General features: G+C 38.3%; 2 protein-coding genes across 3 annotated transcripts in view; both read right to left on the bottom strand.

Annotated features, from left to right (window-relative positions):
* Positions 1-487: 487 nt before the first annotated feature.
* Positions 488-25,133, bottom strand: atg2a (autophagy related 2A). 2 transcript variants are annotated; one of them, XM_056250175.1, is made up of 42 exons: positions 24,590-25,133; positions 23,637-23,799; positions 23,376-23,525; positions 22,893-22,995; positions 21,791-21,929; positions 20,875-21,078; positions 20,333-20,435; positions 19,952-20,131; positions 19,317-19,459; positions 18,635-18,710; positions 16,539-16,791; positions 16,310-16,451; positions 15,089-15,187; positions 13,784-13,951; positions 13,413-13,677; positions 12,954-13,041; positions 12,677-12,845; positions 12,461-12,603; positions 12,119-12,273; positions 11,378-11,532; positions 11,076-11,226; positions 10,791-10,975; positions 9,629-9,709; positions 9,437-9,543; positions 9,257-9,349; positions 9,106-9,176; positions 8,947-9,023; positions 8,499-8,669; positions 8,294-8,420; positions 7,242-7,465; positions 6,826-7,055; positions 5,629-5,764; positions 5,345-5,557; positions 5,164-5,265; positions 4,974-5,062; positions 4,576-4,725; positions 4,424-4,493; positions 3,746-3,828; positions 3,526-3,647; positions 3,214-3,368; positions 1,116-1,268; positions 488-984 (listed from the first exon to the last, which is right to left on the bottom strand). In XM_056250175.1, the coding sequence occupies exons 1-42, from the start codon at positions 24,758-24,760 to the stop codon at positions 748-750; spliced, it is 6,096 nt and encodes a 2,031-aa protein (XP_056106150.1). In that variant the 5' UTR covers positions 24,761-25,133; the 3' UTR covers positions 488-747. The 2 variants fall into 2 exon arrangements, with proteins under 2 accessions (XP_056106150.1, XP_056106151.1); XM_056250176.1 differs by having other exon boundaries at positions 19,952-20,128.
* Positions 25,134-25,928: 795 nt separating this feature from the next.
* Positions 25,929-26,972, bottom strand: part of nxf1a (nuclear RNA export factor 1a) — a 29,815-nt gene continuing 28,771 nt past the window's right edge. The window contains exons 21-22 of the mRNA XM_056250174.1: positions 26,715-26,775; positions 25,929-26,312 (exon numbers count right to left, since the gene is read on the bottom strand). Of these exons, the coding sequence (XP_056106149.1) occupies positions 26,274-26,312; positions 26,715-26,775 (100 nt within the window). The 3' untranslated portion in view covers positions 25,929-26,273. The remainder of the gene's footprint in view (positions 26,313-26,714; positions 26,776-26,972) is intronic.

Genomic DNA, 26,972 nt, shown 5'->3' with positions numbered 1-26,972 from the left:
TGCTTTTGAGAAACCCAGCTCTGGACATTTTGCAAGATTCACCAAGAAAAAAGACAAGACAACAATTCTTCATCACATTCTGAAAGAATGAATAGAAAACAAGAGTGATCATTCCTGTACAGAGACTCTCGTACTGATTGCACCACTCAAATAATCAATGCATTAGATTAGGCTTTAAGAAAGAGTTAAACAGGACAGTTTAAAATAAGATCTTTATAATGTCAATGCAGTGTAATTATGGCACAAAGACATCAATATAGAGGACTAGAAGTGGACAAGAAGAGTCACTTTCCTAGTGTTAAGTGAAAAGTATGGTAAGGCCACCTCAATGTATTTAATGAGCCTTTCACCTTACCTAAATGAGAAATTCAACATTATGTTTGTAATACTTCAGAGGAAGAATATCAATTCAATCAGATGTTAAATGCGTATTTCAGAGAGGGGAAACATCCGGTCTTGAGCTCACAGGTAAAGTTACAGACTGATATGATTGCATACGTTTCAATACGACAAGATGAGACTGAGCTGCACTTGGCCATCTAGAGCGCTCGATTCTAGCAAAAGTGCAAGTGGAAAACATTTGCATTGCATGAAACAAAGTGTGCAACTATGTGGAAGCCACTTAAAAATGGTTCAATTATACATTTTTTTCTCCTTTGTTTTTGCATTGATACTCACAGATGAACTCACAATCTCACTCTCACATTCATACTAACAAAAATCAGACTCCAATAACGCCCGTCAATCTCATTCTTGGCCAACTTCGGTGCGCCATTTTAAGAAGTCCTCTTTCCGCGCATCTGGTTTAATTTGGTTCCGCATTCCTCCCAGTAGGTTTGAAGTGGCCTCGGAGGCAACTATAAGTGGACGGACCACAGTGGGCGGGATCTGGCGCAAAACCCCGCCCACTGCTCCAGGAAGACCTTTCTGCTCATGTCCACGAGACGCAACATCACATAGAGTCTGAGCGGTGTCAATCACACCCTGGGAAAGCAAAGACGGCAATGTCAATTTGAATAAGATGAGTTGAATTAGCCAAAAACACTTTATATTATACATTTATTAAATGTAATAGTCTCAGAGATGCACATGTTTGTAATGATATAATGACGCACCTCTCTGACAGTGTCATAGGCCTTGGCCACACCCTCTCTGAGGTCAGCTGGTTGAGGGGTGCGTCTGGGACGGGGAGTGGGGCGTCCCTCAGTGATGTAACGTGTCAGAGGTGGGGTTGGAGATAAGATGTCGTACACTGTCTCAGCGGTGGCCTAGAAATACACAGGGAAAAGGCTTCTTATTACATTAGGTTAATATTATTATGGTTTTTTTTTATATGTGGTGCGATGGATAAATATTAAATAAAAAATATCTAGCAACAAGGTAAACAGCAAAAAAAAAGGATGAATATAAATATATAAAAAATATATAATAAATATAACTATAAAAATGTAACAAAACAAAATAAATTATACATTCAAAATGATCCATATAAATATAGATTTAGTAAAATATTTAGTAACATGGTAAACCAGCAACAAATATAATAATGAACATAAAAAATACAATTATGTAATATAATAAATATAATTATAAAAGTTTTACACAAATAAAAACATAAATGATATACAAATGATACATACAAATATAATAAATAATTTAATTTAACTAAAAAAAAATCTATAAAGAAAAAACAAATTCAGCGTATCTAGTAACATGGTAAATATGATATACAAATGATGCACATAAATATAATACAAAAATAAATAAATGTAATTTTGAAAAATCTTTCAAATAATAAACAATAAAAATATCAAATAAAAAATATCTAGTAACATGGAAAACAAGCAAGTAATATTATAAAATATACATAATTAAAATATAATTAATTGTAATTTAAAATATAAAATAAATTACATATAATTAATAAAAATATATAAATATAATATAAATATAATTTTTCAAAAAGAAAAATCTATTAAAATATCTAGTAACATGGTAAACAGACACAACATTAAACTTTCATAAAAAAAAAAATATATATATATATTAGGGATGCACCGAATCCAGGATTCGGATTCGGATTCGGCCGAATATTGGGATTTTTAACGGGGTTCAGTTTCTGCCGAACCTCAGAATTTTTTTCCACCGAACCGAACCCTAGGCTTGCACTACGCGCGCTACGTCGAAGTCACCGATCAGTGAATGACATCAAAGTACCGCGTGAACGAATAGAGAGCAGACGGCTCCTTATGCTTTTGAATTGCTCTCGCGGGACTTTGATGTCATAAACTCATCTGTCTGTGCAGCTCCGGTTCAAGTCGAACAAGCCTGTAGTAGTGTAACGCGTTGTGTCAGGAAGAAAAATAGCTCACAGCTAAAGTTATTGCAGAGGCCAGACAGAGTCACGGAGGCGATTGGCATCTCACAACTCGCACTTTATTCCACAATCGAACTTGTGTAACTGTCTGTCACACGTTCTACCGTCCACAGCGTTACTTAAGAAAATAAGGTAAAAATGAGCATCAAACAGAAATAACCCGCATAGCCTACATGGGCATGTGTTCGAGGCGCACGACACATACGGCGCGCAGTTCTTAAAGGGGCCACACCTTAGTTCGAATGCAGTAGGGTGTGAGAAAGTGAAAATGGAACTCGTGAGCAGAAAAAGTGTTGTTTGGCAGTACTTTCAGTGAAAGAAGGCAATTCAAGTCGAGCTACATGTTCAATTTGCAATGCCGATTTGTCTCATGGTGGCAAGTACTCTAAATAGACTACACAACATCGCCGCTGTTAAAATGCATAATGTTGCTTTTTTTTTTTTTTTTTTTTTTTTTACAGATATAAAAGTAAAAGTAGTGTTTATTATTTACAGTAATAAAATAAAATGAAAAATCCACTTTGTTTACTTCATTAATGTGTTTACTGTGTTAATGGACTGAGGATGAGAGTAGGATTCGGTATTCGGTTTCGGATTCGGCAGAATCTTAACCAGTGGATTCGGTATTCGGCCGAACCCCACAAATCTGGATTCGGTGCATCCCTAATATATATATATATACATGAACAGTAGTTTGGAGTATGATTACCACCAGTGATTATATTTGGGGTAAACAGCAACAACATTCAACATTCATAAAAAAACAAAACAAAATTATATAATATATCTATAAACAGTAGTTTGGAGTATGACTGGTTATATGCGTGTGTATTTACCTGAATTGCCTGCACTAGTCTGTTGCTGAGCTCTAGGGCAGCAGAGGCTGTAGAGGTGCCGAATGATGCCGCCCCCCTCTGGAGGCCTCGGATGATGCGTCCGTCCTTTCGGTACTGCTCAATGGGCATCCAGAACAGATCACGTACACCATGGACTGCAGAGGACAGACAACTTGATTGCATTCAATCTGAATATTTAAGATTAATCTCATGGTCATTAAATTCCAACATCACTGAAAAAAAAAGAAAAAAAAAAGCCAGAGCACTTGAGACGAGACAGTACTGCACAGAAATGAGACACATCGTACTCACAGAGCTGTACAACAGAATGCATGGGACCTACACCTCCCAGAATCCCCGGCAGCTGGTTCTTCCTGATGTCAGTAAGCCACTCATTCACTGCGTACTGAATCACCTTATCAACACCCAGCAGCCTGAGACAAAACAACAACTCACTTTTCAGATCTAGATTAAAATAGTAACGCAGGCAAAAAGTAAAGACGAAGATGTGTTTGTGAATGAAAGCATTTACCCATGTCTACAGCACAATCTCTTCAGCTTCAGTTCAGAGCAGTTCAGCTGGGCCAGACCAATAAGAATGCCTGCAAACGTTCCCTGTGAAACCAGAGATGATATACATTATTATAACAGCAGTCAAACTAAACAAACCACTGATATTTACTCATCTAACACTATTTAACATTACCCAACAACTGCAATAACTGTGAACTGGACTCTGCATTGTTGCAGCACACATAATTATACATTTTTACTGATTGGTAGTGTTTCGCCTCATATGCCCCTTCTTTGTTTATATGTGTCACTTTGGCCCTGTTTTTGGTGCTATTATGGACTTATTATCCAACAATTGCAATAATTGGAACTGGACTTTGCAGCTCTATAAGTGATTCCACTTGATATCCCTTTTTCTTGGTTGTTGTCTGTTGCGGTGCCCTGTAAACAAGCTGTTTTTATTGGTGATCTTTTGCACTTTATGAAAAACCAATGTCGATTGTTTGCTCTGATGTAATTTCGTTGTACTTGCAATGACAAAAAAATAAATAATAATATATATATATATATATTATTCAGAAAAACTGGGCCAGCTAATTTGTTGTTTTAAGGTTCAGCACTCAAACTACACAGATAAACTGGCTTTATGACCACATGAACATAAAGAATCAGTTATTTTATATTGGTGATCACCAACCTGCTCAATAACTACATGCTTTCCTTGATAGTCCAGCCAGATGGGAACTTCAGAGGTAAACCGAAACTCTCTAAAAGAGAAAGAGCGTGAACAGACATTAATTCTGATTTAGACATTTGTTTTGTCATGCAGTTTGACGTCAGATCTTCTACCTGAAGTAGATGGGTTGGTCAGAGGAGGACGAGGAGCCAGCGGAGGAGGAACTCTGCTCACTAAAGGTTGTTTCTACAGATGCAGCGAGATCATGGCCCAATCCAGAGGCAGGATCTGTGTCGTCTGAAGCCTTCTGAGGAGTGTCAGTCCTCACTGGGATCAGATCACAAATAAAGAAAAAATAAAATTACTAAAAAGATAAATGGGTGCAATTAAAATTATGAATTAAAATACATATACATATCAGGGTTTTTATTTAACTAAAACATTTTTTTTTTGTTCACTGAAATAAAAATGTAAATATTAGATGACAAACTTAAACTAAAAGAAAATTAGAAATGTTGCCTTGGCTAACTGAAATAAGTTGAAGCACTAAAAATTAATAACTTAAGCAGACTTGCCCTCAGCTGCAGGGTCGACGGGTAAGTAAGGATTAACTCCTGCAGCCATGCTACTGAAAAAGTCCTTCAAGAAGAAAAGTGCATCCTGGGAAATGAAAACAAATGTGTATGTAGCTTTTACCAATCCTGATATAAAACATTATTTGCTCTATGCTGAATTTTTTTAATATAATGAGTAATGTGTACCTGGTCGATATTGAGACGCAGCGGTAACAGACTGACTCTCAGACAGCACTCCGGGCCGCCCAGACCTGATTCAGGAATCACCTGTAGCGCTTTCACTGTCAACTACAGCAGCGAGTGGGACAGGTGAGAACACAAGCACAAACAGGACCTTATTTTCTTCCTATTCCTCTCTGTAACTCACCATGTTGGAGTGGGCTCTGCGCGGCATGCTCTCACTGGTGTACTGGTACAGGAACTTGTTGATTTGAGAGGAAGCCAGACGGTCTCGCACCTCAAGTTCCTGGACGATAAACACCTGGCGGGAAATAGGCTGCTCCCCGAGGCATGGTCCTTCTGCATCCAGTCCTGCAGCAGGGGGCGTCACCACTGGGTACGTCTCATGCTGGAAACTAACCTGAAGAGAGAGAAAGTAGTTAGAAACAAGGCTTTCTGAATCTTCAAATGCCTTATTTCAGTACAATATACCTTTGTCAGTTGTATTTCCATAAGCAGTGTGTGCTGCCGCCCACTTCCTCCAACCCACCGCCAAGAGTTCTGGGGCCGTGAGGGCACTGCTGAACGAGAGGGAGAACCACGGGCTCCAGAAGCAGCTGAGCGAACCCTGAGAGACACAAACAACCTTGAGGAATTTTCACACCTGGCTCGTTTAGAGCATTTGTTTCGGCGCCTGGCCTCTTAGTTCGGTTCGGCATATATGAACACTACAATCATGCTTGGATCCGCACTAAAACGTTTGGTTCGAGATCGCCTGATCGAGGAGGCCTAATCCTGGCCCGATTGTAAACGAACTCTGGAGCAGTTCGGGGACGAGAAAGCACTAAAAATTCATAATTGGAAATGCGTTACAAAAAAAAGCAGCAGTGTCAGATTCTGTGGGTGAACACATCAGTTATCACAGTTGAGAAACAATGAGCCTCTTCATTTTGAAATGTTGTGTAAATGCTCTTCTCTGAAACAGGTTTTACTCATAAGACTTTCATAAACACATTTTGGTACGCTTTGAAATGCTGCCTTGTGAAAGCGAACCGAACTAAGACGACAATGCAACAATTTAAATCCCTGTTTTGGATAAAAGCTAACAATTAACAGGTCTGAAAATGCTCCATGAAAGGTGCTTTAATGCTGGCACTTTTGGTGAGCACCCAGATCAGAATTTGGATCGTTTGATGATGTGAACACCGTTTTCTGAACTTGTGGGCAAATCCGCGAACCGTACGTGAGTCCGCATAAAAAAGGGTGGTCTGTGGTACGGTTCATGTAAACTCCGGTGTGGTTCGCTGCTGATAATGAACGCAATTGTACTAAATCGTGAACCGCTATTGATGACGTATGATTCGATGAAACTGTGGGTTTGTGTGTGTTCTCACTCACTTTCCTGACAAGCGTGAATGACACACTGCAAGCAGAGAGAATGCATTTCTCATTTGAGCAACACTAGTATGCATTTTGCCGCCTTCTCCTGCATCATCATAACCAAGCAACTGGGGTAAACAGCTGCTGCTTTGATGATGCAAAAGTACCGTGGTTCAAAATCAACCAATCCAGTGAACACAATCCAGCGGGGGCTGAGGGAGGGGAGGAGCAATCGAACACAGGTTCGGACCAGCTAATCAAACCAAGCACCCTAAAATTCTCTCTTCTCGGACCTTCTGCTAGACTTACTTATGGCTGTGTGGTGTATGGGCTGAGCTGGGTTTGCCGCCAAAGTCTTTGCCACCGTACAGGTGCCAGACAACGGACACCTCTCGGAGCACCACTCTGTTCTGAGGCACTGGGAAACGGGCTGGGGCGCGTAGCAGATCTGAACTGCCCCGTGGCCGAGAGTAGTATCCATCCCGCACCTTTATAAGACCCTGGGAGAGCACGGTCACCACAGGCTCACCGTCTCTAGGCTATCAGAGAGATAAGTTATTAACTTATACAAGAGAGAAAAGGACAAGAAAGAAATAAGGTGTAAAAAATTGAATTTTCTACGTTGTAATTAAAAAGTAAATATTATTTCAGTCTTTCTAATAAAAAAAAAAATTTCTACACCAATTTTTTTCAAAGCAACTTAAAAGAAAAATGAGGGTACATACTGGGATGCCCATCCCAGGAGCCTCTAGGATGCAGAAATCATCGTTGTCGGTGGAACCCTCTGAGCCTTCCTCTGACATAATATCTGCATGAGCTTCCAAAGCTGTGGTGACCAGTCCATCAATATCAGACTCCTCCCCTTCTAGAACAGAGGGGCGGAGCTTAGGGGCTTCTCCCGGGAACAGATAGACGGAGACAGGTGAGGCTCGCCGGATGGAAGGAGAACCTGCTGGGCAAATACACAAATTTGAACAACCATTAATCTATACAATTCAAAGGTCAAGAAATTAATATTTGTATTCAGCAAGGATGCATTAAATTGATCAAAAGTGATAGTATAGTCATTTGACATGAAGCAGCACAACTGTTTTCAACATCGATAATAATAAGAAATGTTTCTTGAGCAGAAAATCATCATATTAGAATGGTTTCTGAAGAATCATGTGACATGCTGAAAATTCAGCTTTGCCATAACATGAATAAATTCCATTTAAAAATATATTACAATAGAAAACAGTTTTTTTAAACAGTAATAATACTTTACAATATTGCTGTTTTTACTGTATTTTTTATCATAAAAATTATATTTGATAATATTTCACAACATTGCTGTTTTTACTGTATTTTTTAATCATAAAAACGCTGCCTTGGTGAGCATTAGAAACTTCTTTCATAAACATATTACAGACCACCAACTAGTCTTAATGTATTCAAAAACATAATTTAGTCACAGTGCGACCAGAAACTCCTACAGAGAAAATTAGATGAATACTAGATGACAAACAAACAACAATCATCCTATTATTAACAGAAGTGAAAATATTTGACAATATTTCTGTTTTTACTGTATTTATCATGATAAAAATGCAGCCTTGGTGAGCATTAGAGACTTCTTTCATAAACATATTACCGACCACAAACTCTTAATATTTTCTAAAATGATATATTTTCAAATCTATAAAATATTAGTCATAAAATAAAACATTTGACCGATTTCTACATGTTCTTTTCTAGATATTTCTTAGATCTATATAAACAACTGACAAACTCTCACCAGAATCTTGCGTCTCTTCCTGAAGGATTCTCTCAGTGTCAATCAAGGCATCTGTGAGGTCGCATTGGTTAATCTCTGCGGTCTCTGCTGGTGGGCAGGAGGGAAGGGATGCGGGACTTTCTGACAGCTAAAAAACAGACATTTTAGAGTTGAAAACAAGCAGGGGGAAAGAAGCTATAGTACAACTTCAAAAGACAAATCTCACCAGAAGTTTCTGTCCGGCGATCTCCGTGGGGGATGTGTGGCGAGGGGGAGGGTGTAGATCGCCCTGGGAAACCAGGTACTGCAGCATGTTAACTAGAGCAGCGCACGAGTCCGCACAGGTGTGTACGTGAACTACATTATTAGAACAACGAAGCTCAAACAGCGGCTGAGTCTGGGAAATATTCATAAAGACAGACAGATAGTGGAAGATTAGAAAAAACAAAACAAGCATTTGTGAGAAGTTGACAAAATTTTAAGCAGCAGCTGAAGTCCTGCGATATTATTAGTATATTATTTTACATAAATAAATAACCTAAAATATTGATGTTTACTGGTGATGTTACTGGTCATATTTAAATTATTTTACAAAAAAATGCACTGTAAGTCACTAATATATGAACTAATATACAGTAAATCTTCAAGCCGGTAAAGATTAGCATGAAACTAACCAGTTTACTTGAGTCAGATCCTTTCCAAGTCGTTATGGCCAGTTCCAGCAGATCAATGTCTAATACACAAACATAGTCTGAGACACATAAAAACAGTATGATTAGAGGTGGCCCACAGTAATGCAAATTCAGATTTTCAAAGCTATGCTTGTTCTGTACCTCGCCTCAAATCCACCGTATCACTTTCACATTGATCAGACAGGTACAACGCAGAGTCGTCTAAGATAAACCTAAAAGTAGATATCAGAGTGGTTAGATCCAATCGATTAATCTTCGTGCAAGCGTTTAGGATCACACTAGTCACCAGTACCTGAGGTGAAAGGTTGCGGTGTCCACAATGATGTTGCTGGATAAAGAAAAGGACTCAGCTGTAAACAAAACTCGCAGAGGAAGATAAAGAGGCCTGGAGAGAGAAAAGACAAAGAAAGTTGACAGAAAGAACAAAGAGCATTTGTCAGACTTCTCCAAACATTCAGTGTTACTACAATACCTGTAGTCCACTGCACAGGTGGCCAGGTGTGTGTGAAGAACTGTGATGACGGCAGGTGGGGTGTAGCCTAAAATGTCATCATCGATGACATCAAGGAAATCAATAATCTGAATAGAGAATGAAGAGAGACACATCAGCCAGACGTTCATGACAGATTTAAAGCACGCATCTAATCTAGTTCCCAACAGGTACCTGCTCATGCCAGCTGTGATTGGTCAACGCCATGTGATGTCGTAAAGTAGCACCATGGAGTCGCAGCGCAACCACAAACTCCTACAGAGAAAATGAGATGAATACTTATAGGTGACGAACAAAAAACAAACAACTATTATTAACAGAACCGACAGGCGAAAAGCAGATGAAATAATTTTCACAGTACACAGGACAACGCCGCTTTACAAAAAATCCTGATGTTAAAGGATTAGTTCACTTTAAAAAAAACTTTTGCTGATAATTTACTCACCCCCATGTCATCCAAGATGTCCATGTCTTTCTTTCCTCAGTCGAAAAGAAATTAAGGTTTTTGATGAAAACATTCCAGGATTTTTCTCCATATAATGCACTTTGCTGGGCAGCAAACGGTCCAAGGTCCAAAAGACAGTTTCAGTGCAAACTGTTCAAAGGGCTTTAAACGATTCCAGACGATGAATAAGGGTCTTATCAAGCGAAACGATCGCTCATTTAAAAAAGAAATAACAAAGTTTAAGTTTTATAAGCTCAAATGCTCGCCTTGCTCTGTTCTGTGTGACTCTCCTGTTCGAACTCGTTCATCAAAATGAACAAATCTTTTTCCGAGTCAATTCGTTCATTTCGTTCGTTAAATGAACCAAATGACTCGAAAAAAGATTTGTTCATTTTGATGAACGAGTTCGAACAGGAGAGTCACGAACGTGCATCACAGAACAGAGCAGGGCGAGCATTTGACATTATTAAACTTAAACTTTGTTATTTATTTTTGAAATGAGCGATCGTTTCGCTTGATAAGACCCTTATTCATCGTCTGGAATCGTTTAAAGCCCTTTGAACAGTTTGCAGTTTGCACTGAAACTGTCTTTTGGACCTTGAACCGTTTGGTGCCCAGCAAAGTGCATTATATGGAGAAAAATCCTGGAATGTTTTCATCAAAAACCTTAATTTCTTTTCGACTGAAGAAAGAAAGACATGGACATCTTGGATGACATGGGGGTGAGTAAATTATCAGCAAAAGTTTTTTTTAAAGTGAACTAATCCTTTAATGTTTATAATATCTTAATGCCTAATAGTCACATTAAGCAAATCAGAGTTGTGTGGTAATATAGTTTACATTTTGCAAGTATGCTGTATGTATGCATGCTGATAAAGTAAACGCACTAACCTTGACATTCCTTTCAAGATCTAATGTGATTTGAATGGCAGTTGACAGCATCTGAACGCCGGTTTCTCGGCCACCGACGCTGCTCACCCCCACCTCTGTGGGGTAAATGGTAAGGTCCAGATGACCTGGGGAAGTGAACCTGGGCATTTCCAGTTTCACAGGAATAGGGGAGTCTGGCACCTCCGCTGTATAAAGAGCAAAAGACACACAAATTATTTGTCATTTCAGAACAGTTTCCCCCATGTAAAAACTACAGGAAGAGTTTTAAAAGGTTTAACAGCTCACCTTTATGATACAGCTCCACTCTTTTGCTCTCTATGGTCAGGAAGTTGAGATTGGGATTGTTCTGGTGTTGCGTCACACTAAAAATCTTCCCCCCTTCCAAGTCCAAAATTAGTTCTCCATGACAGAGGTCCACTTTACGTCCAGCTTCATTCTTAAAATGGTATCAAAATTGGATTTGTGAAATGTGAATTGAATTGGAAAAGTTAAATTTGACTGGTATTGGTGTCTACTTCTGAAATTTTGCTTTCAAACTCTACACCAAAGCCACACCAATGCATCATGCAATTTTTCACTTAATATACCTTGCTGTCTGTCATGGCTTGAAGGCGGCCTTTTCCAATCAGCACTGTTAAACAGAGCAGACTCAGTGCGTGGCTGGACTGAGGCTCTAAGTGTTTCCTTCTTTTTGATTGCTTGGCTGAGTAGAACTCAGGCTCCTCTTCCTCAGAGTCAGATTCTGGCATAAGTGAAAAGACTAGAAATTAATTTTTAACCCTCAAGTTGTGTTTCAGTCATTTTGACCCAGAGAGGATTTTCTTTTTCCTGAAAATGCTAGTTAATTGTATCGCATTGGACTAAATTTACTTACATTGCTCACACAATATAATTTTTATTTTATTTTTTAACATTCCCCACCTTGTAACTTTATTGATCTGAGCTTATGCACCTCAGTTTTTTTTTTTTGAGGTGAATAAGCTTGTGTACTTTTTTCACTCAAAGAAATCATGATAAAGCTCAGATCAATGAGGCCTACGATCAGTCAGCTCTTGTGCTTAAAACTTGTGCTAATTGAAAGAAAACAAGGTGACAAAAAGATTGAATCCACTATTTGATGATAATTTAGCATAATGAGAGATTTACCAGTCATTTCAAATGCGGATAATTTTTTAAATGATTAGGTAAAGGATTAGGGAAAGGATTTTCAACAGCACAATCCAATTCAAAATATGAAGATACACTATAATAGTACATAAATAATGCTAAAATAACCCTGAGCCAAAATTTTCATAATTTGAAATATGAAACAGATGATCACGACTGACCCAGCCTGAATGCAGATTTACAGAGGTAAAATTCATCCTCTTCAGGTCTGTGCTGGTGGGAGGAACTACGAGAACTTTGAAAAGAAGAAGGAGGAGCAGGAGGAGGGCACGGAGGAGGTGGAGGAGGCTCCCACATCAACAGATCATTATTAATCCTGGGGAGAAAGAGTTAAAGAAATTAGTTTTATTTTATTTTGGAAAATACAAAGGATTGGCTGGCAAAAAAAATAAGAAGTTAATTTTGCATCTGACACAACATGCATATAATCTGAAATGTTATTTTATGCTGAAAAGGGTATTTGGAATCATTGTTCTTTTGAATGTGTAAGAATTGAGTGATACCTGTTATAGATACTCAGAAAAGCCTCTTTACTGGGCAGAAGGATGTAAGCTACAGGAAACGTGATATCAACCACATACTGACACTGACATATACACTGAGACTGAAACTCTTCCATCTCCTCTGGGTCAGCTGGGATCACCATCTGAGAAAGAGACAGAGAATGAGTGAAGTTTAGGAATGAATGAAAGAAAGACAGACGGGCAGACTGGACATACCTCTTCCGTCTCAAACATGGTACGATTGGATGAGAAGGGAGAGCTGTTTTTCTCTCGTAGTTCACATGGGTTCTCCAGAGACATGGAGCCCAGCCCCAGATCCCTGTTCACCCCTTCACACACACCCACACCGTCAGATCCCACTCCCTCATTCACTCGCACCTGAATCCTACAGGTGGAAAAGAGAGGGAGCTAAGATTCTAAAGATTTGTATAACCTATTGTATTATATTTTACTTAAAGCATAATCTCAGACACACATACACTCACTGACTCACCTGGGAATGCCATCAGGGTTCTGCGGATCTGGGCTCTTCTGCACACGGATACAGGGAAATGCTTCTCCCTCCCAGCCTTCATACACTCCTAAAACACACATCAAATTAATTTAGAAAGAAAACAACATTGAATCCTCAACACTAGACTGCAGAAAGAATATAAACAGAAACAAAATCTAACAGAAACTAACAGCAAATATATTTTTGACTTTTAGAAAAATGTGCACTGACCATCAACATTTATATATATATAAAAAAAAATTTAAATTGAAAAAAATGGGAATTGAATTTCATTTGTAAAAATAAAAATAAATAAAAAAAGACATTTAGCCCAGCTTATAAGGCTGATGCATTAGAGAGACACACTACTTGCTGAATAAAAGTATTAATTTCTGTCAAACTTTTGAGTGGTAGTGTATGTGATAACTGAAAAGAAAAAATGATCTTTGGATGCTTTACCGTGCAGATCGGTGAAACAGGCCTCTAGTAGTTTGGTAAGTTTGGCTCCTGGGTTGCAGGGGCCGTCCTGCTGAACGTCTGACCCCTGCTGAGACTTCAGCTCCAGATTAGAGATCTGCAGACTCAAGATCTCACTTCGCACTGCCCGCTGGCTTAAAGGCCGCCTCAGCCCCGGGGGTCGAAGGTCAGGGATGGGGAAACGGACCTTCAGCACGGTGTAAGGAGATTGAAGCAGGAGAGAAGAGTGGAGCTCCAACAAAAGAGACTGAAGAGAAAAAGAGAGAGGAATAAACTATACATTACAACCAATTTCATTGTGAATGCCTTTTTGGTGAGGAATGGGTTATTTTTGAACAGGAGCATCTAGTGACCTCTGCAGCATGTGCTGCGTTTCTTTGTGGTGGCGATGGACAATAGCTCAGGGCCTGCAAGATGTCCTCCAGTCGGCCCAGAATGTCAAGGTCCAACTCAGAGCTGAGCTCCCCGAGCTCGACCCGCAGCGAGCTGTCTCTGCGCACCACACGCCGCCTGCTTCCACTCTACACGACAGAAAACAGCAAGAACAGTTTAAAGGGGTCATATAATGGTACATGCACTTTTACAAGTTGATTGTACTGAAATGTGTGTTGGCAGTGCCTGTACACAAGCATCATATAATGATAAAAAATCCATCCAGTGTTTTTGTTTTAATCTCCTTATATGTTTTCCCCTGCCTCAAATCGAGCCATTCGACCGTGTGACGTCACACGGTCGGAAGCCCCTCCCACGATTGTTGATTGACAGCAGCGTTTCAACACAGACCCTCCCTCGCGAGCGAGCTGTCAATCATAGTCCGCGCGGACCGGCGCGGTCATTGTTGATTTCCTGGAGCACTGTCTATGAGCAGAATGGCGTCTAAGCGATTGTGGTGTTCTGTTCTTGGGTGTAATAACGAACACAGCAGTCATTTTAATGTTCCTAAATCTGAACCGCTGAAGACGCAGTGGCTGAGTTTGTTTTCGAAGGGAATATTCCCCACGAGCAACGTCAATGCTTTCATGTTTGCGCGAATCATTTCTCACCAGACTGCTTTATAAACGAGGGTCAGTATAAAGCTGGTTTTGCTAAGAAGCTGCTCCTGAAAAAGGATCGGTACCAGCTATTCGTGTTCCTGCTGAACCTCCAGAAGAACCGAAGTGAGTGTAACGTTTTATTAATCTTTATATTAATCTTTGCAAATCGCTTGCACGCTTCACGATGAATGCGTCTAAGGTTTACACTCAGGGTACATTACGGCATGTTTTCTATGTACGACATTCTCAATATAATTCATAATCCCACGTTTATACTGAACAACGCATTATGGTTATTGTGTTATTGTGTTACAAACGGTGTACGCACAGAACAGAGAGGCGGGGTGAGCAGAGCTCATTATCATTTAAAGTCATATGCACTGAAACGGCGTGCTGAAAACAGAGCTGTTTTTGACCAGGTAAAATAAGTGTTTTCTTACAATAAAAATGAGAATTTTGAATTAAAGTATATTACATACTTTTAATTTAGATCCTAAAGAATCATATTAGCTTGTACAAAAATGGTATTATATGACCCCTTTAACATAGACCTATAGCGAAAGTATTAAAGACAAGAACTCTTCTCACAAGTCCATGCCACAAGACTCTGTCAAGCTGCAGTACCTTACGCATGTGCTTCTCAGATAGACTGTGGTGGAACTGGGCACAGGGTCTGGCAGTGGTGCCCATCGTGAAGACACCGGCTGACTGGAACTGCAAAAGCTGGGAGAAGAAACACACATGCATTTCAAAAGAACTCTTCCAGAACCTTCATCAGCCTGCAAGATGTTTCCTACTGGGGATTTGCAAGTCTGACTTGTCATAACTCAAACTGTATTCACATCTGTTTGAGATTATCCTTGAGCAGTTGGCAAAGCTAGTGAGGTGTGACTATATTTAACCATTACACCACTGTAATAATCTGGTAACGTTCTGGTAATAAGGCCGTTTGGATGTTTTGACCATCCAGATTGTATTCCAGAGTGCAACAAGGTAAAAAAAAAAAAATTCTACAAATTGATGTAGCAAATGTGTTTCAAGAGGACATCTAATGAAAAACAGGAGATTACTGCACTTTACATGAAATAAGAGGTCAAATATTAGTCAAATATTAGGTCAGTATGTGGTCAACCAATCATAATCATAAGTCATTTACATGTAGTCTTAAAATGGCAGCTATTTAATTCTAAGCTTTTTATAATTTTAAAGGTCAGAGAGAAGCGAGAAAATGGTATATGGTCATAAAAAATGGTAACACGTTACAATATTGCTCAATTCGTTAACATTAGTTAATGAGTTAGATTTAATTGATGATTATTATTATTATTAATGGTTATTATTATTACTACTACTTCTACTAAATAAAAATATTAAACAAAATAACTATTGTAATATTTAACTGTAAAAATTTATTTTATTTTAATTTTTTTATTTTAATTTTACAGTACAACTAAAATATCAATACTATTTATGACTGTCTTAATTTCTTCATTCTAAAATGTTAAACATCCAACATTTCTTTTATTTTGGCAGAAAACTGCAGGAAGCCTATAAAGCAAGGGTTTCTCAACTCTGTCCCTCGAGGTCCACATTCCTGCAGAGTTTAGCTTTAACCTTGATTAAATTAGGATTGGAGCAAAATCTTTATAAGCATTTTTCATGAAAAGTTTAGGAAGATGGTTGCTGAACTTTATAGGACTGATTTTGGTAAAAGAAACTAAATTTATGAGTGGACTTCAGATGAAAATTAAAAACACATAAAATGTGAACCCATCACCCAACCCAGAAAGCCTGATAGATAATAAATAGCATTTGGGTGCAAGAGTCTGAAGATGTGCTGTTTACTTCTGTGTACTGCGGACCACCCGAGTCCCACAGGCACTCCAGCAGTTCCAGCCTGCTGAAGGAGAGGTCGGAGGTCGTGGCTCGGATGTGTCGCCCTGCGCTACGCATCTCACATGCAAGTTGAACTGCTGCACCGGTCACCCTGAAGATCAGAGGTCAGAGGGAGTCAAAAGAAGTGCATTCACGTACATATACAATCAGTGAGCATAACGGTTGATTCCTGTTGTACCTGATGTGGGAGTGGGCACATGCTTTAGCAAAGCTTCCTCTCAGGTTCTGAAAGTCTCTCTCGCTGAACATGCTGTCCTTAAAGAACGCAAGCTCACGGAAAAACAACTTTGACACCTCAGCCAATGAGGAGAGCCCATCCGGCCCAGGAGGCGGGTCCTGCTCTAAAAGAGTCAGGGTGACTCCACCCAATGAGAGGCGAAGCAACGAATCTGGTTTCATCGGCTCTGATTGACCGTCTCGAGACGACCGTTCTATTGGGAAAAAAACAAAAACACTGTTGACGGATTGCAAGATAAAAAGTTAATGGAAAGCAGTGACATACACAACGTGTGTGTTTAACCCTCTGGGGACCAGAAACGCGCCGGCGCGTTTTGCTTGTTTTTTTTCACATAGCAGAAAAATAGACTTAAAGTACTACCATAATTTCTGTTCATATAGAGTTAAGAAATATGAGAAAATAATCTGTTAAATGTCTACTTTTTTATGTGCCCACATACAATCGAAATAAAATATTGTGCTTTTGTAAAATAAAGAAAATAAACAGGGTGTGCGTTCTGCCTCTCGGTCACCGTGAACTTTTTTTCTGGAGCACGTCTCTAATCTTCAACACAACTCAGCTAATACTATTCACCCAGCCATAAGCAATATATCTTTTAAATCATTTGAGTTTGTACTTTTAAATGATCCGATTCAAAACTAAAATTATTATTCTCCGTTTATGTCATCTATATAAAAAGAGAGACGTGTCAGCCCGTCTCATTATCGTTCTCTCAGCTGATTATCTCTGGTAATGTGACACGCCCACGGAGAGCACGCGCTATTCAAACGCAAATATGTGAAGCAACACATTGAGACGCGTTAACGCCCATAAACTCTGAAAACACACATTATTTTTTAGTCAGATTAATCTACTGTCGTCTTGCGCGGCTATATGAGGAACAATCCTGGGACATTTACCACTGGGTTTATTTCGAGGATGAACAGATTCAGCTGAGAAGTAAGTGTTTTTTGCAAGTGCTTTGTTCTAATCGCGATATAGAATAACGTAGTGTCTGTAAACGGAAAAATAGCATACTGTTAAATGTGAATCATGTTTGTGTGTGTGTGTGTGAATGAATGAATGAATGAACGCACAGATACGCACTGTTACAGACTAAATAACAGACAACATTTCGTTGACTCGTTTTGGATAAAGTTTTTACTCTAAAATAGACATCAAATAAGCTTTTTTTAGGAGTTTCTGCTCATATGTTAAATATATAGTATGTTTTGTCAATAAACTAATCAACTAAGATGTTATAGTGTTTGTTCAAGCTATATCAAAATAATGAATCCTCAACTTTGAAATATGTATGATCAAACTAAGACATTTATGGAGAATTTTCTTTTCAAGATGTTTCCAACTCTAACTTTGAACTGAAATAAAACCATGTCTATATGGTGAAGGGTGTGTGATAGAAGTGTCCAGACGTATGCACCCTGTATTTTCCTTATATAAATCTAAACAATCTAAAAGCCATTCTTTTTTAAATCTCCTCATTCTTTGTGCAAGGCTCCTCTAATGATATGGCCTGATAGCACCTAATAGGGCCATTATGGGAGGGTCTTTGTCTTTCTCAGGTGTGGAATGCCACACATATTAATGAGAGATCACGCCTCCTCGCATAAAGCTTTCTCAAACAAAACACGTCATTAAAAATGTAAAAGACTTTATTGACTTATCTGAATGAGTAGTCAGGATGATTCTCACATAGTTTTGGAGCAAATGTTCTAGGCTATGTGATACAATTTTCAAAAGTCTTGTGAAGAAATAATCAATATGTGTTTTGTGGTCTTATTTCAGCAACTTTCATTTTTATTTTTTTCAATAACCACGCATAAACATTATTCTATTAAAAATACAAACATGTACATACATGTTGCTCAGATATCATGGTAGCCAAGTTTGTACTATATAGAGTGAATTTACACCTTTGCCATTAACATGTTTATAAATAACTGAAAAAAGCACAAATGTCAGTGCATGTCAAAACATCCCAAGGGCCCCAAAAACACTCTGGTCCCCAGAGGGTTAAAACAGGTTTAGATACATACTTGGAGGTCTGCTACATTGAGGCAAACTAGATAAGGATCCTGGTACAGGATAACGACGAGGACAGTTGAGCATTCCCTGTAAGAGACACATCATAAAGAGCAGGCCAATCATACACATACATACATACATGGGTAGCTGATGCAAAACAGGTCCATGGACTTGATCAAAATCAATATATTAAGTTAAAATTTATTTGAATATACAAGGGAAAGCGTGTTATTTTAGAGCCTGTATATTATGCGTTTATGCATTTGGCAGATGCTTTTAACCAAAGTGACTTGTATAAAGGTATACTGTTTATCAGTTCATGCATTCCCTGGGAATAAAACCAATGACCTTGGTGTCGTTAGCGCCATGCTCTACTGTTTGAGCTACAGGAACTGTGTATGGTCACAATTTCTTTAGATTTTTTTTTTGTGCTAATTTACCTATGCAACTGAATTAAAAAATGTAGTCTCTCAATTAATATGTCGTCAGAAAAGCTGCATGCATAATACTAAAGAATTAGCTAATTGTTTTTAATACAGCAAAATACAATAGAGCCATTCTAATGTGACTTAACGAGAGAAATGTTTTTGAAACAAAGCAATTTTTTGGTCATTCTCTGAAAGACAGTTCAGACACCTGAATGAATCATTCTGAACTTGATGAGAAAACACCTTTGCACATATAAGCACTGACCTGTGGAGACAGAGGGTTTGTTTGAGCCAGGCTGCTCTGGCTATGAATGGACGAGTCCATATCGCTGTCAGATAATTCACTCCCGGAGCGTGTCGACAACATACTGCTGGTCATATAGCCAGGACCCATTGAATAAAACATGTCTGAGACAGAAGAACGGTCAAGATCAAAAACACACAGAATAACAAACAAAAATAAAGCAATTCTGGCAAAATACAGAACTAGAAATAGTTCCAGAGGCTTTTATCATTGATAAAAATTAAGAAATGTTTCTTGAGCAGCAAATCAGCATATTAGAATGATTTCTGAAGGATCATGTGACTCTGAAGACTGGAGTAATGATGCTGAAAATACAGCTTTGCCATAACAGGAATACATTTTATTTTAAAATATAATCAAATAGAAAACAGTTCTCTTAAATTGTAATAATACATTTACAACACTATTGTTTTTACTGTATTTTTGATCAAACGCATAAGAGACTTTTTTCGAAAACATTAAAGAAAATTATTCCAAAATTTAGACCAGTAAATTACTGCAAAAATAGTCATCTAGTAGTGTGCCATTCTGAACATACCCACACAATTATAATCAGTCATCTATAATAAACTCAACAAAATATTGACTATCCTCACCTCCGTTCACCATGGTGCTGATATAGGGCTCTGAGTCCAACTCCAGGTCTCTGTCATACATTTCTGTGTTCAGCTGCTTACTAAGATCCTCTTCAATCAATCGCAGATCATCAGAACCCAGAGGCCTAGAAACACCCCCACCAGACAGACCACCACCACCACCACCACCACCACTGCCTTCTGACAAACAGAGAGAGAAAGAGCACTGGACACTGTCAATCATACAAGAAAATGGCTAAATTCATGCTGGTGCAAACAGCCACATGATGACTGTTGATGCGTCTCATTTGTACTATACTTTAAGACATTTAAAAAGGGACAGTGAATTATAACGCATGTTAAAAGACGATGACCAAACACACAACAGAGTGCTCATGTTACCTGATGTCTCGATGCAGAGGGAGGACAGGAGGTCTGTCAGCTGAGTGATCTGACTGGGGGACAGCAGCAGGTGGAGACACCCTACTTTACCATCCAACTCAAACTAAGAGGAAAAAGAAATTCAGAATACGGTTGTCTGTGTGAACAATGAAACAACGATGGATCTTTTGGGTTGAACTAATCAAAATCTTACATGCATGCTCAAGCAATGATCTAATCATTTAATCTGATTCAAAAGAATCATGATTGTCCATCTAACATAACAATTCCTATTCAATTCAATATTTTAAGTTTGCACAGCACTTTTCACAATACATATAGTTTCAGGCATTTTCTGTAAAGTTGCTTTGTTTAAATGATACAATTAGGAAGTATTCTGTTATCTGCCAGAGATGAGTGTATCAACGAAATGGAGTGTATCCATATGGCAGTAATATACAGCTGTAATATTATACATGTTATTTGGTTAGTTAACATAATATATCTAACAACAAACATGGCAAAAGTATTTTATTTATTCATTTCCTATTGTGCACACAAACCTTGGGCCCAGGCAGCATTTCATTTTGTTTGATTTTGACTGTTGTCTCTATGAATCCAGAGCATTGTCCAATCAGCAGAGGCTCAGGGGGCTTCTGGGTGGGATGCAATGATTGCGGGGCATCGGAGGCATCATCATCTTCATCATTTTCATCTGTCTTATCCGTCTCCCTGCTGCTCGCCATGACATCAGAATGAATCAGCCCCTAAATGGATGAGTTGAATGAATGAGGCATTTATATAGCGCTTTCATATGTACTACTGTACACCCAAAGCGCTTTACAATCATATCAGGGGTTCTCTCCTCAACCAGCACCAGTGTGCAGCATCCACTTGGATGATGCGACGGCAGCCACAGTACAACGGCGCCAGTGCGCTCACCACACACCAGCTATAGTTGGAGAGGAGAGAGAGTGATAGAGCCAATTCAGTGGATGGGGATTATTAGGAGGCCATGATTGGCAGGGGCCAATGGGTGGACTGTGGCCAGGACACCGGGGTTACACCCCTACTCTTTACGAGAAGTGCCATGGGATTTTTAATGACCACAGAGAGTCAGGGCCTCAGTTTAACGTCTCATCCGAAGGACGGTGCTCTTTGACAGTATAGTGTCCCCGTCACTATACTGGGGCGTTAGGACCCACACAGACCACAGGGTGAGAATGACCATGTCCATTGCAGACAGGAAAAGTATGCTTGCCATAGCAATATTTATATTTATGCGTTTAGCAGATGCTTTTAACCAAAGCACCTTAAAAATAAGGAACATCACAAGCGATTTATCATTATAACCAACATTATTTGTGGTACACAATATTTAAGTTTAAAGTAAAAATTAGATTAGTACTTAAGCTAGAACAGAAATGCAGAAAATAAAAAATGTAAACGCCACTAACTAACAGGTTGTAGTTTCCTCACCTGTGATCCTCCCAGGGTCTCGTAGAGCAGCTGCACGGAGTTGAGCTGAAGGATCTTGTGCAGGAAGGCTGGTGGCTGGTGGATGTCTACAGGCACTGTCTGGTTTGAGTCTCTCACAGCCTCATCACAATAATCCACCCTGCAGTACCACACACCACCACCGGGGACAAAACACAGCTTGGTCACAAACAATGGAATGCACATGAGCCAATGAGTATTTTTAGCTTAACCTGTTAATAGACTAAAATAATGTAAAATTTTTAAAAGTATTTTGACAGGCAAAAATGTTTTTACAATAACATAGTACAATACTTTTGTTTAGATTAAATTGATCAATTGATCAAAAGTGACATCAAAGACATCTACCCCCGGTTTCACAGACAAGGCTAAAGCTAGTCCCCGACAAAAATGCATGTTAGAGCTGTTAACTGAAAGCAACTTGCACCGAGATATAATATGTCACTGTCATTGTTTTGTCTCAAGATGATTTTTTTTCTAAGGCATGTTTATAAAAGCGAATTAAATGTCCTAATTGAACTAAGGCCTAATCCTGGCTTAATCTAAGCACTGTCTGTGAAACCAGATCTTAGAATTATACACACACAAAAAAAATCACTTTTAAATAAAGTTTTTCTTTTGAACTTTTTGTTCATCACAGAATCCTGACAAAAAAAAATGTAGCAGTTTCCACAAGAATATTAAGCAGCACAACTGTTCCCAATATTGATAATAATAATAAGAAATGTATCTTGAGCAGCAAATCAGCATATAAGAATGATTTCTGAAGGATCATAATGGAGTAATGATGTTGAAAATTCAGCTTTGACATCACAGGATTAAATTACATTTTAAAATATATTGAAATAGAAAACAGTTATGTTGAAGTGTAAAAATATTTCATAATATTACTGTATTTTTGTTCAAATAAATGCAGCCTTGGTGAGCACGAGAAACTTCTTCTCAAAAACATTAAAACATCATACTGACCCATTTATTAATGGTACACCGAGTTACATTAGCTGGCACACTATTAATTCATCATACTTGATAAATAAACAGACAAAAACAAAATACATCCCTAGGAGTATCAGGATGGCCTCACCGTTTAATGCGCATCTCTAAGGCAACCCCAGCCTCAGCGTCCAGGGAATGGTGTTCTACTCGCACTATAGTGTCCAGGAAGGTGACTTTTATTCGACGTAGGACTGCAAACACACACACATGTTCATGTGATAAATTGCAGTAAGCTGGTTATCTGCCACACATCAGGGTCTCAATCACCCTGTAAGGCTTATTTAGTGATAATCACTGGCTGAGAGTATATTATCCATGCATACTAACCATATAAATGAATAAATGTACAAATTTGTTGTTTTAAATTAATAATAAAAATATATATAAAATTAAATATATAAACTAAATAAGAATATAAATAAAAACATAAAAATTATTTTATAACTATAAGAGCTATGGATGAAAATCCACTGCCCCGGACAACTGTCAAAGATCAAGGAAAGTTTAGGAGAGTTTAACTTCATGAATCAATACACAAATGTACTAACTAGACACAAGAGGTGATACACACCTGTCTCGATGGTCTGTGCAAACATTTCCAGCCCCTCCAGTGGAGCAGGCGGCTCTTCTGACGCCTCGGGCGGGTCCTTCAGGCACTCCTGGGCCAGCTGCATGCTGGACGTCATGCATGACGACCACCCTTGGGAATCCCAGTTCCCGTCTAACAGAGATCAGAGAGAACAAATTATTGAACAGTAACTCAATCCTGTATAAAATATGGCTATACGCATCAAACCAAACGAGTCCACAAAGAATGGTCAACAGAACTCACTGGTTCTGTATTTGGGTCTGCATGTTATTTGCAATCCAGTGACTTCAAGGGTGCAGTGTTCTGTCACAAGTGCTGCCCAGGGAATAGTCACTGTAATGGTGTTCACAAAACCTTCAACAATCTCCAGCGGAGCTCCCAACGACTCCAACAACTCGTTCACCGCCTGGAAAGAAGATTCAGAGTATAGTTAGTGAATCTGAAGGTCAAATGATCACAGATAAGAACAGAAGATGTCAAAATGACTGTGAAAAAGGAGAAGGATGCGCTAATTGCGTTTTGAATTTTTTTTACCAATATTGCAATTTAATATACGATTACTTTTATCTTCTGTATTATTCAACAAAGACAAGCAATAAATCATTGTATAATATGACCAACACAATATTAGATAGATTAAATAAACTGTTCTTTCATGTAGGCCAGACCTATATGTTATGATGAAAATAGGTGATGCATGAATTGATATGAATGACAATTTTAACTACTTCAACAGTAATATATTGACTGATTTGTTGAACTTTTAAACACAATTTATACTCTGGAAAAATGTATATTATAAATGTGTAATATATATATATATATTTAAATAAATTATCATAATGTTAGATTTGTTCATCTATCAATTTGTTATTATTTATTTTCATCTTTTTTTATTTCATTATTTATTACACTTTTTTTCCTCTCAACTTTCCACCAACCCACAGATGACAACACCACAGAAGTGTGCAGACTCAAAATGTGAAAGCAAAAGTTAGTAAACCTTTGTCACTGTGTCTCGAGACCAGGAAGAGAATCTAAGATGCAGTCTTTTCTGCACAAGTCATCAAACCTTTGGAAACACGAGTGCTCCTTCAACTAGATGTGTTGATCTTAAACTCAAGTCCAGATATTGCGAAACACGGGCAATAAGGGGACAAGGAAACCGGCCTGGGCATGTCTTACCCCACACTTACCCACACATCCAGGTTAATTTCACTAATGACCCCGCTGCCATTGTACAGGTCCAAGCTCAGCTGGTCCAAACTGAGTCTCTCCTCCAAAAAGTGGCCCAGATAGTGCTGCAGGAGGTACCGACAGGCCCGTTTCTTTATTGAGCCCGACCAGGGGAAGAGCCACCGAGACATAGGGCCAGAGCAGACGGGGAGAGGGAGCCGAGAGGTGGTGGAACAAGAGACCAGTCCTGCATAACAGACTTAAAACCCCCTCGGTAGTGTGTGTGAAAGTGAGAATACAATAATACAAGCCTACTAGGGTGGACAAGAGCGGGTGAAACCGTCTAACTTCCTGTCTTTTGACACCAAAATCCCCCGGTTCTTCGTTTTTGGACGTAAGTTTGTCCACAGCAGAGTTTACAAGAGATTCTTTGTGTTGAAAATGGTCACTCCGGTTCTGTCTTTAATAATGTATGTCACTCAAATATGCGACAGGTCCTCTACGGTTCCTCTGGTCAACGGGTTGTTTATTGTTTTCATACTCAGACTGAACGAAAGTGCGTGATGACGTGGGCGCCACTGAAGATGCCAGAAGTTGGAGGCGTCAGTTCGCCATGTTGGGACGGTCAACACGTCATCCAAATAATCAAATTTCTTGTACCAAATATTATGTAGATTTATGATATTATTTATATTTTACCGCGTAGAGCGTTATGTAAAAAACACTAAGTAATAACTTAAGTATCGTTACATAGAATTACCATATGCAATATGTAGGCTATATGTCACAGAATAGCGCTTACAATACCATTAAAACATTTGGACACTCCTACTCAATCTGTATTACAATGCTCACATTTTATAGTAGGACTTAAACTATCAACAAAATATATGTGATTTTGTGACCATTGTGTTAAACAAATCAACACTTTTTTAACAGTATTTAAAGAGTTCATCATGTTGCAGATGCTTAGATTAGTCTTGAAAATGAGTTATCTATTTTTTTTCTTGAAGACTGGTCCTAATTTTTTTTAAAGTCAGTTGCATAAAAAGTTAGATTGCTCTAATTTGAATCAGAAAAGTAAGACTGATTACCTCAAGTAATTTTTAGTTGGTCAAATTAGTTCTTAAGTCAGTCTTAACATAGAGGCTAAGTTTATGCAACTGGCCACTGTCAGATGTATGTTATGCACTTGTTGGCTGCTTTTCATTTATTTGCTCCAACATAAATTCAGTCACATGTTCCCAAATGTATCTGGAATTTCCAAGGGCCAAATATTCCTCCTGTGCTCTGTCATGAATGTAGAATTATATTTAGCAATAATCAAAGTGATCTTTCTTTAATATAGCGAAGACTTAATTAGGTATTGATGTTTTATTATCTTGCTGAGAATAGCCTGAATAAACAAACTTTATTTCTGCAAAAGTTTAGCTCAACACCAACAAAAGCGCAGCACATATTTTAGACATCACAATTAAAACAGAAATGTGCTTTTTTAAAATTAATACAGAAACAGTGCTGTAGTACGTACAAACCTGATGTATAATCCTTAAGGAAAAAATAAAATAAAATAATACAATTAATATAAAACAAGATTTTGCTTAATTTCAGTTTGACATCACAAATTAAGTGCCTGTTAAACAACAAATAAAACTATGTACATACAAACAGGTATTCATATATATTTCTGTTTGTTTGTTGTTTTCATTTTATGAAAGCAGCTTCTGGAATCTTTCCTTGAGCCTAAAAGAGAATAAAATATTATGATGAATGACTAGTTTTTAAGTCTCAAATGGATGTGACGAGATTTCAATAGCACACGGTCCACCTCAAACTATATATCTGATCACTGTAACCAACATACATTTACTGTAATGATTTACAACATGTTCACAAATCACCTGATCTCAAAGAGGGAATTCAAATATAATATTCAGCATGACTATTCAAAGACAGACATCAAGTTTAGAGATGGTTAATCATCTTTTGGAACATTTTAAACTAGTCAGGTTTTCAATAGTTAATGCATTTCAAAAAAATGGTTTATTGACAGCACAGAACTGCTGAAATGAAAAGAAATGAGGACATATTATACACCATTTACTAAAAACTGTCATTTCTGTTATCGGCCAAGCAGATTCATACCTTTAGTTCCGTGAAAATCTGAGCAGCTCGGTGAAAATCCCACGCGTTATCCTGGAGACATCTAACAGCAATACACAAGCCTTACTAACAGAATCAAGATAATATTGACTAGGGCTTGGCGGTATGACCAAAATCTTATATTAGTAAGTCTTTTAAAGTAAATGCAATTTTACGAATTAACAGCATAGTACAGTATAGTATTTTCACTGGAAATTCAATGAAAAGAAAAAATTATATCCTAAATAACAATGTGATAAT

The sequence above is a fragment of the Rhinichthys klamathensis genome, unplaced genomic scaffold, assembly GCF_029890125.1.
Source record: "Rhinichthys klamathensis goyatoka isolate OS25496 unplaced genomic scaffold, OSU_Roscu_1.1 h1tg000068l_1, whole genome shotgun sequence".
Taxonomy (NCBI): domain Eukaryota; kingdom Metazoa; phylum Chordata; class Actinopteri; order Cypriniformes; family Leuciscidae; genus Rhinichthys; species Rhinichthys klamathensis.
Note: the sequence above shows the minus strand (reverse complement) of the source record. Positions and strands in the feature narration are given on the sequence as shown.

Bases quoted from the DNA above. Each gene is read 5' to 3' on its own strand.
- atg2a (XM_056250175.1), bottom strand. From the start codon at position 24,760: ATGTCTCGGTGGCTCTTCCCCTGGTCGGGCTCAATAAAGAAACGGGCC. The intron at 9,710-10,790 runs GTTAGTGCGTTT...TTTTCTCTGTAG, and splicing joins ATCTTGAAAGGAATGTCAAG to GAGTTTGTGGTTGCGCTGCG. The intron at 3,648-3,745 runs GTAAATGCTTTC...GTTTTGTCTCAG, and splicing joins AGATTGTGCTGTAGACATGG to GCTGCTGGGTGTTGATAAGG.